Source organism: Canis lupus, chromosome 1, assembly GCF_011100685.1.
Source record: "Canis lupus familiaris isolate Mischka breed German Shepherd chromosome 1, alternate assembly UU_Cfam_GSD_1.0, whole genome shotgun sequence".
NCBI lineage: Eukaryota > Metazoa > Chordata > Mammalia > Carnivora > Canidae > Canis > Canis lupus.
In genome coordinates, this window is record NC_049222.1 from 22,026,339 (window position 1) to 22,041,979 (window position 15,641).

At 37.0% G+C, this 15,641-nt stretch overlaps 1 protein-coding gene across 5 annotated transcripts in view; it reads right to left on the bottom strand.

Annotated features, from left to right (window-relative positions):
- The window catches only part of DCC (DCC netrin 1 receptor), a 1,087,181-nt gene that overhangs the window by 119,622 nt on the left and 951,918 nt on the right, over nt 1–15,641 (bottom strand). For 4 of the 5 annotated variants that reach the window (XM_038525971.1, XM_038525970.1, XM_038525973.1 and 1 more), the window contains 2 exons: nt 7,904–7,999; nt 2,338–2,570 (listed from right to left, as the gene is read on the bottom strand). In XM_038525971.1, coding sequence (XP_038381899.1) covers nt 2,338–2,570; nt 7,904–7,999 — 329 coding nt within the window. The remainder of the gene's footprint in view (nt 1–2,337; nt 2,571–7,903; nt 8,000–15,641) is intronic. The other variant, XM_038525972.1, reaches the window with a different exon arrangement.

Below are 15,641 nucleotides of genomic sequence, written 5' to 3' on the forward strand. Positions count from 1 at the left end.
CTGCCTACCTTATAAAGCTGCAGTGGGGAGTGAGATGAAGTAATAGGTATGAAAGTAGTTTGAGAAGTTCACAATATAAAACCAAAGCATTCTATTACCATTATTTGTAAAATTTCAGCTTATTGTATTACTTTCTACTGGGCTTGATATGTTCTGTATTTATCCTTGCTCTCCAACTTACCCTGCCCTTTCCTGTAACACTGTTCTTCTCAGTGTGAGTGTGTATGGGGGTGGGGGAGGTTGGGACGGAATTGTAGTAGCTGAAAGTCTTAGGTCAGGGAAGACCGTGGGGAGAGGAATATTTAAAATCTTTTATTCCTAAATTTCAATCCAAGAGAGAAGCCAGCCTCTGCTTACAAGGAATAGTTTTTGTTTTGAGTCTTCCTTTACAGGCACTCTTTGTGAGATTCAGTAATTCCATATCTGCTGTATTAACTAATCAACTGAAATAATCTGCCCCAAGAAATTCTGGAACTTAAGCCATTCCTCAGAGAACAATCATTGTCCTTCAGAACATTTCACATACTGGCAAAGTACCCATGGCCATTCTGTGAAATGGATGTATCGACAAAGTACAGCAATTATGAGCATAACATTTTTAAAAGTAGTCTTTTATAGGTAAACTTAGAATTGGGCAATCTGTATATAAAGAGAGACTTTTTTTTTAATGTTCTCATATGTTTCATTGGTTGTCTTATCTGATAATGTTATCTTTATTTATAGTTCCGCTGAGTCTTAAATCTAATACTGCAAGGAGATGGATAGGGTACTTAAAACATATGTTATATCAATGATACTATTTTGGACTTGCCTGGAGAGTTTTTCCAAATATCTGACCTAGCAGGGCGGCAGTACCAAAGAAAGCTTCTTAAAACGGTTTCAACTAAAAACTGATTTATGATGAAATGTGAATTTTATACCAGTTAAAAGTTGAAAGAGACTAGAAGCAGATCCAGCATGGCTACAGCAGGGAAGAGGCAGATTTACAGTATTATTGGTGGGATTTGGCTTTATCTTCAGGGCCTTTAGAGTCAGACACTCCCAAAGGGTATTGCCATCTCTGAAATCACCACTGAGTAGAGGCTAGATTACGCAAGATGGCGGTTTAGTGGAAATAACACTGGATAAAATGTCAAGAGATTCGAATTCTCTCTGAGAGCTACCCCAGTAGAGTGGTAAAGAAAAGGGATCTTCCCTTCTCAGATAAGGGGCGTCTGAAGAAGCTGGAGTGCCAGGATTGAACCCTTGGTTCCTTGGTTATTGGATACCATGTATGATCTTATTTTTAAAACTATCTTCTTCATCTTGTGAAGCTTTTTATTTTATATATCATTATATGTATAAGTACATATATATATAATGATATATATTATCTCACTTGAGTCACTTAGCAGTTCTTTGAAGTATATCAATGGAACTGAGTGCCTTACTCATTCTGAAATTACATGTAACATGTTAAATGGCAACATCTCAACGGTGTTTGGTGTTTAACTGCCTCTATAATCTTGTATAGTTCTGGGTACGAAGCAGTAGGTACTTGACGGTCCTCGTTGATTTTCTCATTTTAGTCTACATTTTACGCATTGTTTGTATGTACTAACATTGTGGCAGGCTTAGGAGGTGATAGAATTGTCCCTGTACTGAACTAATTGCTGGGGTTGCTAAGGCTGGCTGACAGGGATTTAAAAGTAGTAAAGACAATGCCTCAAATATCTATTGCTACAGAGCTCTTAGTAGGGTTGTGGGATGACTCTGTGAAAGGGTTGGTCTAATTCAAATTAGTTAAAAGGGAGTGTGCACTGTGGTTTCCTTCGCCACATCAGTGTGCTTGAAGGCTAATTGAGGAAGTAGATGCCAATGGCTTAGAGTGCTTTCGAAGGACTTTATAGCAAAATCTTCCAGCTGTGTTCACAGTCATACACACTATAAAATGGGTCTCTGTAACATTAATAGGGTTGCCTTTGGTGTCAATCTAGATTCCAAATAAAAAGAAAGACACCCGAATATACCCCAAAAATTAATGTGGAGCCCTGCTATTTTTAAAGGAAAACAGCATTCCCTTGTACAGAATCAAATTATTTATACAAATGCAGCATCTGGTAGAATTCAAATAACCTTTTGCATCTCCTGATGTTTTTTCTACCTCGCCTTAGAATTGTTTCCTAAGATACAATTATTCCCATTCTAATTTTAGATATTGAGTTACTAAAATGCTTTGTTTTCCATTTAGTGCCACTGCTAGAAAAATGACTCATGACAGTCCAGGAAGCATTTAAAACAATGTATTCAGCAAATGACAATTCATTTTAAAGTTTACACTATCAATTAGAACTTCACCTTGTATTTCGCATTCGCAGAAAAGCTGGTCCTCCACCGGACAGTGTAAAGTCGCACTTCAGATGTTTTTTGGTTCTTAGGGACAGAGTTGTCTGCCCAGCTGACCCTCACGGCATCGTGGGTAAGAGCCACAGCCTGTACACCTACTGGTGGGAGCATGGGGGTGGAGACATCTGGGACCGAGGTGGGGAAATCATCAAGCAAAGGATAATAATCAACTGGGTCAGTGGGATCTGGGTTTAAAAACCCGCCAAATGAAACAAACAAATAAATACGTAAATAAAAGAGTTAAAAAAAGAAATATCAGTGGTAACACATCACAATGAGTTAAATGCATGGCAATAATGATGAAAGGGAACATGAGAAGAACAGAAAAAAATACAATTAATTCAATCGGAAAACTCGTTAGAAACAGTATTGCTATATTACAAAAATAACTATTTTCCGTAATTCACTCATTTCCTTACAGTGGTTTTATCAACTCCACTTTTGGTGTCATTTCTAGCTATATATTTTAAAAGTCCATTTCTTCTTGGAGTGTTGCACATTGCTTCTTCCAGGGTCTAGTATAGGACTTGTCAGTTTTATAACTATACGGATAACTGAAAATAACAAGATCAAAAGGAGCGTCTGCTTTATTTCCTCCTGTAAAGGAAATAAATGCCGATCTAATAACTGTTTTTTATGCTTGCTTTTCTCCTTTTATAACTTGATTTGGTTTCTCTAATGCTTTCATCGTTGCTTAGGCTTTATCTGTGTAAATATTGTTTAGACAAGAAACAAATAATAAAGCCCAAAGGGCCCTTCGGTCTACAGCAATCCATCTATGGCTATGATTGCGTAAAGCGTGATTGACCAAGTCCATGGTCCATGTGGGCCAATGATACGTTGGTGACAACTAACTTTCCTCTAGCACTTGGTGTGGCAGGCTTTCTCAGATTGAAATCCTTAAAGAAAGTATGGAAATTTTACCCACTTTCCCACAGAGTAATTAAGTTTTTAGACTCTTAAGGCATACCTATGGTTCATATTGCTTGTTCCAAAATGTCAAGTTCATGGGAAGACTTTATATTATTGACTGGGGAGACAGAAGGAACTGTGTGAAGTACACACAGGCTTTGATCCTGATTAGCATAATCGGAACCTGCATAATGACACATGTGGTTTTATAAAATTCTCTAAAAAAATTTTGTACTCATTTTTAGGCTGAGGATATCAGAATTAGAAGAACTTATCTTCTGGTCATAGTAAGTGTCCAATATTGAGCCTTTTATTTTATTCCTAAGACTGTTCAGTTTTTGAAATTTTACCTTTAAATCATGTAATAGGTATTTTCACTAACAACAACAAAAAAAAAGCCCTCAGGCTAGGCACATGATGACATTTAGGGAGATGACCTGCTAAAATGTAGAGTGTCTGAAGCAGTGTACACACACAGTTTAGATTTTTAAATAGCCGGGTTCCAAGCACAGCAGCTGCTGGCTGGTTTTGATGATGACTTCACTTTGTCCACTGTATTTCAAATACCTATCCCCTATACATTGCTCTGTTTTCCAATGAATTATTTAGTAGTTTACTGGGCTGTGGTCTTTGGAGAAAAATATAAAACCTGAAAACAAACAAAAAAAAAAAAATAGAACAAAAGGAAAGAAAAAAAAGGAGAGAGAGAGAGAAAGAAAAATGTGTGTTTAAAATTTAATGACAGAGCCCAGGCTTTCCGTATTTTCCTTTGATGTGTCTTTTTATTAAGGGCTCCTTTAAACCCAAATGGATTTATGAAATGATGAAGGGGGAGTTGAAGAGCCTCTGGGAGGATCCCTGATCAGTCATTAGGTTGGCGCATTGGTGGCAGGTGTTTGGCCAAACTGAAGCAGGTGCTGCCTCCCTTCTTTTCTATCGTTAGCCGACTTTCCAAAAAGAATGTTATATACACAGGAAGACTGCTCTGAATCACAAACATCTTTTTGGACCAACCTACATAATGTGTTATGCCATATTTGTTGTTTCTTTGCTTAACTTGGCTTTTAAACCCATACGAATTTAATAATCTGCCACAGGTGCCTTATATAAGGTTTTGAAAAGTAGTGATTCTCCTTCAAGAAATGCTAACATTCAATCTTGCTGTTTCTGGATTTTATAATAGTATATTTTTCACGACTTACTGAGTTTCTTGGAGTCTCAGTTCCATAGAATGCATCCCTCCAATTTTAAGTAATATTTGTTGTTATTTATCTGTGGACTTACATAATTTAAGATTTTCTATCCCTGGCCAAGTTTCTCTAGACTTTTAAAAGGAAATTTGTTTTCAGGCATGGCTTGCCATTCTACTTGCCATCTCCTTTAGATCTGTACTAATACAAGAGCCACTACTTACATGGACAATTTAAATTTTAATTATTTAAAATTAAATACAATTTAAAAATCACTTCTGTTACACTAGTCAATTTTAAGTATCCCACGGCCATATAAGCCAATTTATCATCTTGGATACTATAGATATATAGAGCTTTTTCAACAAAGTGGAATGTTCTAGTGGTTAGCAAGTACTACTCTAAACACATGCATGCTACATACACTGCTAATTACCTTTCTCTCCGGACAGAAACTGAGTATATTAAAAGCTATATTTGTTGTTGTTGTTAAAAAAATTATTTTTTTTGTTTTTTGTTGCTAAATGACTTCTTCCCAGTTTTTAGGTGCCTTATATGCTGTTGTTTTGTAGTGGTTTTATTCAGGATTAAAAACTAAAATTAAAAATTAAAAAGAATGAAACATAGCCTCACAACTGTTGCTAAAAAGAGAAGCCTATTCAATTCCTAATAAATGTTTTGGTAAGAGTTCATGAATTTTCAGTTCACATTCTAAAGTTCAAAACAAGCTTTTAAAATAATCACATGATTTTACATCTGGATTATACTTCATTCAGACATGGATAAAACAGTTAAGAATAAACAAATTCAGACAACACACCTCCTTATTCCCCTGCCTTCTTTCTTTTTCCAGGCCCAAAATGTCTTGTTCTTGCAACCATAAGAACTAAAAAGCTCTACTGCACAAACTAAACTCTTAACATGCCCATTCAACCTGGTGAAACTTTCCTCAGCTCTAATACTAGTGTGTTCAGGATGAGATGAGGCTCCTGAGCATCCCAACACCTGAAAGCACGGGCTTTTGGAAATCATCATGGCCCGATGCTTACTCTACCCTGGTCCATTTATTGCCTCTGATTTTTTATTTACTTTATGTGGACCTCTTCCAAGTCTGCTCACGGGAATACTTGCGGAAGTCAGAGGCAGAGAATGTCCTCTCTGTGGCACTATGACACATTTATTGATAGAACTTCTTCCAGAACCTTAACCTTTGATTCCATTTATTTGTCCTTTGTTCTCCACGACGTGTGGAAACACAATAAAATAAGTCTGCCAAATCCAGGAAAAATGTATGCTTTCCCTTTAGAAAGGACCGATTTTCTTCACTTGCCTTCAACCCCCTACTGACTTGACTTCAATAAGAAAATGCCTCACACGATTTCCAACTTTTGGTATCCATTCATTTCCCAGAGTCATTAGGATTAGAGTTCTATCAGGGAAAAATAGTCTTATGGATCACTGGTGTTTTAGAAACCACTCTGGGAATGCCATATGCTGAGGATTAAGGAATGGTAACAAATGTGAAGTCAGAAGTTGATGCCCCAAATGGTTCCTTATGAGCAACTTCTCTTCAGTTTATCTAAACTCTATTTTTACTACTACTACTTTAGGCTCAAAATTGATTTTTTTTTTTTTTTTTTTATCACTTGAGTATCCCTTGTTTTGTGGGCTTTGGTTTTGGTAAGAAAATAGTGTTCGAAAAGACTAGTCATACGTTAGTTTGTGTGGTCTGATCACAAGCTCAAGGTCACATTGATGAGCAGGTGCTCCACATCTTTAACCACAGGCGGGAAAGAGATGGCTTACTAAGTACAAATGATGGAAAGGACAAGTACAGCTCAAGTGGCCTGCTAGCTCCCAAAGAATCTCACTGCTGGTGGAACAAGAGAATAAAGGGGAATGAAAATTCTAGACATCCTCATCATGTTCTCTCATGGTTTCCTATTCTGGACCTCCATGGCATTTAGGAATAATACGTTTGATATTAGACATTCTCTTGGGTAATACTTCTTATTTGCCCTTTGGGGAGGCATGAACCCCTTTGATAACACAATGAGAGAGCCATACTGTCTCCACAGATAAATTAATACAGACACATACCGCCCTTCCCATATTCTGCATACCACTTTAGGCAGGTCATAGACCTTGAAAACAGAAGCAAAAGATTCCAGGAGACTCTGGAACAATAACTTTGCTCTACAAGAAAATCTGATTGAAATCAATTAAGTGATGGTGTATATTGAGAAATCATCATGTAACAACCATGAATTCACTTTACAACTGTTATTCTCAGGATAGTCTTTGAATGGAGCTTGTGGGTCTGGAAAACACACCGTACCGAGGTTTATATAAATTGAGGTGATGGGCAGAAATCACAGATCCCACTATTTGTTCTATGTTGATTCATTCCTCCCTGTCAGGACTTCATACTCAGGCACCCAGTAGTGATCCACGTTCTCTAGTGTTCACTATGAAATCCTGATCTCAGACCCTTTATTCTCATTGATGTGAAGGTTACTGATGAGTTAGATGAGGTCTGAGGCTGGTTGGTTTTGAAAGGAGGCAGGATCAAAGAATTCATTAAGAAGATGGACCTCTTGGGTTTTACTTTCAGATTTCAGACAGAAGGCTATTGGGGGTGGTGATGTGACTTTCCACGGACTCTAACAGCCCCCAGAGGTGGTGTTCTATTTATGGGTACACCCAGCTTTGCTCACAGTCTGTGTGAATCTCATTCTCGTACCCATTCCTTTCTGAGTTCCTTGGGCTCTTTTTCTCTTGTGTGCTGCCTTTCCAGTCCAACTCCCATAAGAATTCCTAGAGGTGTCAAACCCTGGAAGCAGCCAGTCCTTTCAACATCATAGGCTCTGGGCACTGTTGGAGTGACCTATAGGCCTGGCTCAGGAGAAAGCCACCTGTCTACTCAGCCTAGTCCAGGTCAGTCCTTCCTTGTCACAGTAGTTTGAAGGATCCTCTGTAGAGAAGAAAGTGGTCACTTGGGCCGGGCAGTTGGTGGCTTTTTGCATAGTGCCTGCCTAAATTGTACTGATTTGCAAGATCAGACAAGATGCTCAAGAGAGTGAAGAATGGTATCAAGACACCAAAATATGAGCTACTGAGAGAAGGAGAGATCTATGCACTGATTTATAGACTGACTTCCTCTCACTTAATTTTGTAAACCAAGAAAATAAGGAACCCGTGTGTGTATATGTATATACATGCATACACAACTATGCATACCCACTTAAGGCTCAGAACATGATGACATACAATTTGTTTGTTTTTTCCTTTGTATTTTGTTTTATTTTGCTTTATGCTTGTGGGGGTTTTTGTTTTTTATTTTGTTTTGTTTTTTTTTCCCCCACAACTCAAACACTGACTACCTTGTCACAAGAGGATTGACTATTTCAGCTTACCTGTTATGGATCTGGTGGTGGCACTTTCATAAAGTGGAACTCCTTCTCCTGCATTGTTAAAAGCTTTTAGGGAGATTACGTAATGGGAACTTGACTCTGGAGAAAAACAGAAAGAAAATAAACATGCTGATTTATGTAGTTACTGAAGTATCCAGGGCAAACATTTTCCTGCAATAAAATTTAATGTAATTTATTAAGTAAATTGTTGTTTAAAAATGAGTGAGTTTGATTCCTGGGAAGAAAGTGGCAGTGGTGACAATATAGTTTTTAAGTCTTCCTGAATCCACATAAAAAGAGACTGAATGACTAGATAGACAACCGGAGGCATTTGGACAGTTACAACAAAAGTAGGTGACAAGCTATACCCCCAACCTCTGAAATACAATTGCGTGTGGTCAAACCACAAGCAACCTTAGAACTTGTATGTTATCAGCATTGGTGTAGGAGAAATCAGAGAGAAGCATCAAACTTCAAAACAAGATCATTCTAAAATAGTTATCAGTTAATGATAGCAAATGCAGCAGACCAATCTGAGGACAGTAAATATCAATACTCAAAAGTAGCTGGCAATCTCCTCTCCAGGACAGGACTTACACTGGGAATAAACTCCTGGGACCAGAGTTACAATTTGAGCACACAGAAGCAACAGAAATGAAGGGAAGAGAAAGACCAGATAAAAGTAGAAGAGAGAAAAGTCATGAAATTTGGAAACCAAGCTGCCATATAGTTTTTAGTGTGTTTCTGGAGTTGACCGACTTTCCTTGTAAGGGGCCCCGATAGTAAAGATCTAGCTTTACAGACCACATCGTCTCTGTCATGTATTTACCTATACAACTCTTCAGAAATGTAAAAATCATTCTTACTTCAGTGGGGTTCAAACAAAAATAGGACCTGGTGTGGCCAGCAGGCCACCGTTTGCGGAGGTCTCAGCTCGGGTCTAATGAAAAGAAGACAGGAGAGGAGCTCTGTGTATTGAGAAAAGCAATCTGAACATCTGGGAACGTAAGGAGACAGATCATGTGAAAGAAAGTAAGCAATAAAAATCTGTTGGGTTAATAAAATAACAAAATAAACTGAAGAGAGTCTCATTCCTGTAGACAAGCACACCCCAAAAAGAGATTGAAAATACACAAGGAAAGTAGATCAAACTTGTAATCTATTATTTTGAAATGAGCTAAATAAACAACATTAAGAAAATTAAATGCCAGATCTGGAAGAGTAACATAAATTACAATTAGGAAAAAAAAAACCCACCTCAGAAAGGACATAATTTCTTGATATAATTCAAGAAAGAATGTGTAAGCAAAAAAATAATTTTAAAAATAAAGAGTAACTAGATGAACAAACAAGCACAAGAAAAAACTAAACAAAAAGAAATTAAGAGAGAGTAAAAGAACGCAGGAGAGAGTGATGGATAGAAGAGAAGGAAAATCTAACCAACAAGTAATAGTTGTTCTTGAGGAAGAAAACCAAAAAAGGGGGAATAGAACAAATACTAAAAATCATAATTCAAGAAACTTCTACTGAGTTAAAAAAAAATCTTTAAGGCATCTGGACAGAAAGAATACATGCCTTGAAAGGGGGAAACTTCAGTTATGATGAGACTTTTGGATAGTCACATTTTATGCCAGAGGGAACTGAAGTCATTTATTTGAGATATCCAAGGTAAGAAAATGTGACTCAAGGATTTCATAGTTAACAAAAGTTAACTATAAGTATAAAGGGCACATCCAAGTTGTTATCAACATATAAGCAACCAGGGAGTATTTTTCGCGTGATCCTGAAAACTACTGAACTACTGAAAAATGAGCTCCTAAATGACCAGGAAAGATAACCCAATAGTAAACTGGTGAACAACAAGTGTTAGAACTAAGGGATAGTTAAAAGAGGGAGATTTTATTTTGTAATGGGTACATGTCCTGTTGTAGTGATCTTATAATCATAAGTCAAAAGTAAGTGAGATTAGGGGTAGTGTATGCAAAAATCAGTATTTCAATAATTATTATTGATGGTAATGCCATTATTATTATCATTCTGAGACTAATGTAATGTGGGATAAAGCAAATGAATAATCATGAGAGATTATAATTCTATCATCTCCTGCGTCCTTGAGAACCGGAAGATTAGTATGGATGGACGGGCATACAGATTGATGTAAAATAGAAGAGGTATATAAAGTCTTATGTTCCTAAAATTTAATCAGAAAATCAGTTTAAACTCAAAGGGCATTGTATGTCTGTTATAGTTCTGTCCACTGAAGAAGTCTATAGGGACCAAAGGGCATTGTATGTCTGTTATAGTTCTGTCCACTGAAGAAGTCTATAGAGACCTTGTCAATAATAAGCATCCCTAATATCCAGATTGGGATTTTGAAAAAAAAATTCTTTTTTTTTTTGCACTGCGAAAAACAAGGGGTTCTTATAAAACTGGTTGATTCCTGGTCTGAGGTAAGACACATACCAACTGAGCCTGAAACATCTTGATGTAACCAGATAGAAAGGCAATAACAAAGACTAATAGGTTCATGTCAAATGGATTCAGGAATCGAATTGAAGAGGTGCCCAAAGACCAAAGATGAAGACAATCTGAGCTTCATTAAAGGTAAGAGTTGCAATGAATTGAAATCCAACAAATGTACATGAATGTAAGAATTCATAAAGGTATTTTAAAAAATAATAAAAGCTGGTAACTTCTGAGGCTGCCGGAAAACCTAATTACTATCTTGAAAACGGAGTAAAGAATCAAATATTTATTCTGTCTTTCTCTAAATTCTACGACTATGTAACCACACAGCATGCGAGCAGAAGCATCCACTTATAATATTATTCCAACTAACAAGTAAAAACTCATTGATATAGTTCAAATTTTACTATTTTGCAGCCCCAATGAACAAATGGATCTGGACATTAAGCATTCATGATTGCTAAGATAAAATAGCAAAACACAGGCATTATGTATCTTCTAAAGAAAGAACACACCCCTTTCAGAATATTTGCAAAGAATAGAACACATTTAGTCTGATTAAACCTTCAGATCCAAATGTCAATTTGCAAGAAATAGAGCAAAAAAAAAAAAAACAAAAAAAAAAAACAGTTCAAGTCCAACTTATGATAATTCTTTAATCTATATATTTGTTGCTTGTAGTTTTCTGTATCTTTCAGTTTACAATTAAAAAGGTATTAAAAATGAGTGAATTTATCCCTGACAATGAGTGTTCTTTGAAAATTGATTAGATAGCTTTTTCTTCATGAGATTGTATGTGATCTAAATATTAGCATTTGAGATATTGGCATTCCAAACCACAACGACACAAGAGCCACCATATACCAAGAGGAATAAAATAAAATTGTTTAATGTAGTCAAAGGGCTTCTATTAGGTGAATTGCTTCCTCTACAAGAGGGGGTATTTATTTATTAATTTTTTCCTGTCAATCTAGTTTACTAATAAGAAAGTAATCAGCTGGGATGCCTGGGTTGCTCAGAGGTTGAGCATCTGCCTTTGATTCAGGTCGTGATCCTGGAGTCCCGAGATCAAGTCCTGCATCGGGCTTCCTGCACGGAGCCTGCTTCTTCCTCTGCCTGTGTCTCTGCCTCTCTCTCTCTCTGTGTCTCTCATGAATAGATAAATAAATAAAATCTTAAAAAAAAAGAAAGTAATCAGTTAACAAGTGTTAAATGCTATTGGAGCTTAAGTAAAAGATGGACTTCTCTTATCAGGTTACAATCATAATTCTGGGCAGAGAAAACAATGAACAATGAAAGACTACATAAAATTAATCAGTATAGTGTGTGATACAACTTGTGAATGCTATGTGAGTTTAGAGGCCTGGAAAATACCCCAAAAGTACTTTTCTGCTAGGAAATATCCTTTATAGTTAATGGAGTAGAGACAAAGCCTAATTTCAAACATATTTATCTCTACAACTACAACATAAACATTTACATTAAGGTCAAATCCTATAAAATTGCCTTTCTGTGGGTCAGACTGCAATTTGGTTTCACATAATATACATATAGTATATATTTGCATCATTCTATATATTTGTTTATCAAGGAAGTAAGAAAGAGGTCAGCAGTTCCAAAATTCATGTACTTGGGAACTAGGATTTTGATTTGGTTTGGTTTTACTCTTTAAATCTGAAGGGGAGAGAAAAGGAGAAAGGAAGAGAGGGAAGCAAAGAGAGAGCGAGAAAGAGAGAGGAAGAGACTTTGTCACAGGGTATAAGATGGTGCTAGACAGTAATTCCTCTGAGTAATTCACCGAAGCAATGGAGCCACCACCCCAAGATGTTATTAGCATATGGAAGGCAGTCTTCTAGCCTATCAACATATGGGAAGCCACAAATCTATAACCTCAGATTCCTATATACGCAAATGCATGCAAACCTACACATATTCATGGGAAAATAAATGACGACGTCTGGGCTTCCTTCGTCAACAGGTCAACCATTGAGGTCAACAGCAACAAATTAGAAACTATACTAAGGAAGTAAAGAGGGTGAAATAAAATAATAAAGCAGGTGTGCTTCATGCAAAGGGATTAAGTATGCTTCATGCTGACCTCTCTATTTGGAACTCGGCGTAAAGACTGTGACTGGATCAGAGGCTCTTCACTTTCTGCTGCGAGTTAAGAGCTGAAGCTCACAGGTAGCATGGTCTAGGAGACTTTGACTTCATGCCTTTACCTCTCTGTCTCCACCTCCCAGCTGCCCAGTTTACACCTCCCTAGAAAACATGCTCTGAAAGCCTCCACAGCCATTTGTGCACTATTGGCTTTCTGTCTCTTGGGGTGCATATAATTTCTCATTTAAGAGAAAAAAAAATAGGTCTTAACTGGCTCATGCTCATTTTACTAGCTTCAGTTTTTTATCTCAATCTCAATTATAACATGTGCACCTCATCTAGCTGCTATCTGGCTCCTGAGCAGTATTCATCATTTCTCAATCTCCCCCCCACAGTAAATGTAAATTAACTGTCATTTCAGTACTGATGCTTGCTTACAAGTCTGATGATCTGAGTAATGGAAACTTCTTCCCCTTGATGTCTAGCCGTGACATGGGACATGTTAGCAAAGAATCTGGAGTTTTAAAATTTCTTACCCTGTTGGATTAACGAATCACACACGTTGTTAAATTCCACAGGTCCCAACTATGCTGTGCACACCCCAGGGGAGACCTAGCTTAAATTTAAATAAAACATGGCAATGGCTTCACCTTGGGAGAGGTAAACAGATTTGCAATGGAGTTGAAACTGGTATAAGAAAATTGCTCAGAGCTAGTGGTCCTGGAGATGATTTGGTCTGGTCTTCTCCTGTTTTCAGTTGGTAATTTAAGGACCAGGTAAATTCGCTAACTTTTCTAAAGTAACATAGAGCTTCCAAGGAAGTGAAAGACCTATGTCAACTCCAATCCTTTTTGTCTACCTTTTTTTAAACATTTTTTTATGAAAAAAATCTTTCCTTTATATCCTTCATAGTCTACCTGCCTATTAACATCTTTTGAGCTTCCTCTGGCCTCTGTACAGTGCTTTTATCAAATTGCTCCTGGATCTCCTGAGGAATCAAAAGGAATATTTCATGCTCCCCCAAATCAGCTTGAACTACAATAACAAAAATATCACTCCGGTATTGGTTAATAGTGGTCAGTGAGCTATAATGCTTTGATCACCTTTTATATTGTGAAATTGGCATCTTATTTGCGTGTTGAGGGGAAAGATCCTGGGAGCAACCCAGAAAAAAAGGGTTTTCTCCCCATACAAAAGGAGAGTGTCATTTATTGGCACATCACTAGAGGGCAATGTGGAGCTATTTTCCTGCACATGCTCAGAGCTCTTAAACTTTAAAACCAGTAAATCACAAAAGAATTGCCTGGAATTGCTCCCTCTATAGAAGAATCAAACGAGTTAAACACATTCAATATCATAATGAATTCCAAATGAATTAATCATTAATTATGGTCAGACCCTATTGTTCAGGAATACACTTAATGACAATTATGACAGCAAATTTTTTTTTTTTTTTTTGGATTTACTGAAATGATGGCTTGAAAATGTATCAGTTGCCTCTGGAAAATAATGTGCAGCGGTGTTTTTTTCATTTGAATTCATTGTGATCGAATCGTAGTGAAATAACTTGGATTTTGGTGGATGTTTATGGGAATTATTTTAAATTATGGATATTCTGAGTGATTCCACAGAGTTCAAATTATTGGTCAGGTTTTCATCACTATTTGGCCAACCTTGCTTACAGCATACCTAGGATTGGGATAACGGACGCTGAAAAAATACTAAATAACTCTTGGAGCTTCTAAAATACATGGCTCCTGGCCAGTATCCTCTCTGTGACTAGGGAAAAAAAAAAAAAAAAAAAGGATTAAATGCATATTTACTGGTTATAGGGGTTGTAAAGATAAGGGATGGGTAATAGAATTCTTGGTTCTCCTTCCCCAGAGACTTGGTAGGTGAGAGACCCATTATTCTAAGAGCTTCTGTTGAGGCTTTCTTGAAGGTAGTGAGATGAATGGCTCTCTGGGGTGGGAGGAGTGAATCAAAAGACCTGTGGAAAGCTCCTCAGGGACTCGACCAAGATGCTGTACTTGGTAACAAAAGCCAGCGAGAAGAACATCATTATTTTTAATTAATATTTGGTGTGAATTAAGTGCCACAGGCATGTGCCAGATTGCCAGTCCTTTATTCATTACAGATTACGTACTTTACTCAGTGGTCCCCACCCATGCCAAGTGCTTGTCAGGGCCCAGTCTCCATGTTCCTGCATCTTTTGCCCTCCCATTAGCACTGCCAACAAGTCAATTAGAGAAAATTAGAGTGGTAGCTGTTTTCCTAATGCAGAAGCCTGCTCATTGCAATGAACCAGGGCTACCACATGCACAGAGTACAGGCCACCAGATCACTGGCAGATGGTAAATGTTATTGGACACCTCTGACTCCACTGGACCTGAACCATTTAATTAAGTGTAATGGGTGTATAGCAAATAGATCTGATTTCATTGATCTTCTAAAAGGATGAGTAATTCATATATGAGAAAGGTGCAGTTTATATAAAACATTCAATATTCAATTCTATTTCATTACATATACTTCTTTGCAAATTTAATTAATAGCTAATCTAACCAGCACCCTTATAAAGATTTTTGTCTCATTTTGTTTTTCCTTTTCTAGGAACACTGTCCAAAGAATAGTCAGGTCATAACAGGACTTGCTTATTAACTCAGGTAGTCTGCGTGAGTATTTGAATTAAGGTAATTTTTTTTTAACCTACCAAGTTCTATCACTCACCAGGAGAGAAGTCAGGTTAAAATAAAGTTTCTAAGAACTGTTTTAGTGCTTGGCAGATAGAAGATGCTTAACAAGTATTTGTTAAATTGATGAATGTATGAGACCCAGCAAGGCTATATTACTTAATGAAGTTTACACAGCAAGCCCCTAATCAATCTGAAAGCAGATTTCAGACTTCTTGGTCCCAAATTGCACTTTCTGATACCTATACATTCATGAAAAGCCAGTCTGAAGAGATTGCACAACGTTTCTCCTTCTCCCTTGCAACAGTTATTCTTTACCCATTCATTTGCTTATTCATTTATCAATTATCATTGAGCATCTTCTTTGTGTAAGACACGGTTTTAAGTTTTCTAAAGTATGTAAAGATGAAGGGAAAAGTCCCTTATCTCCCTTGATGAATCAGTTTTCTTTTTCTTACTAGTTTTATTGAGAAATAACTGAC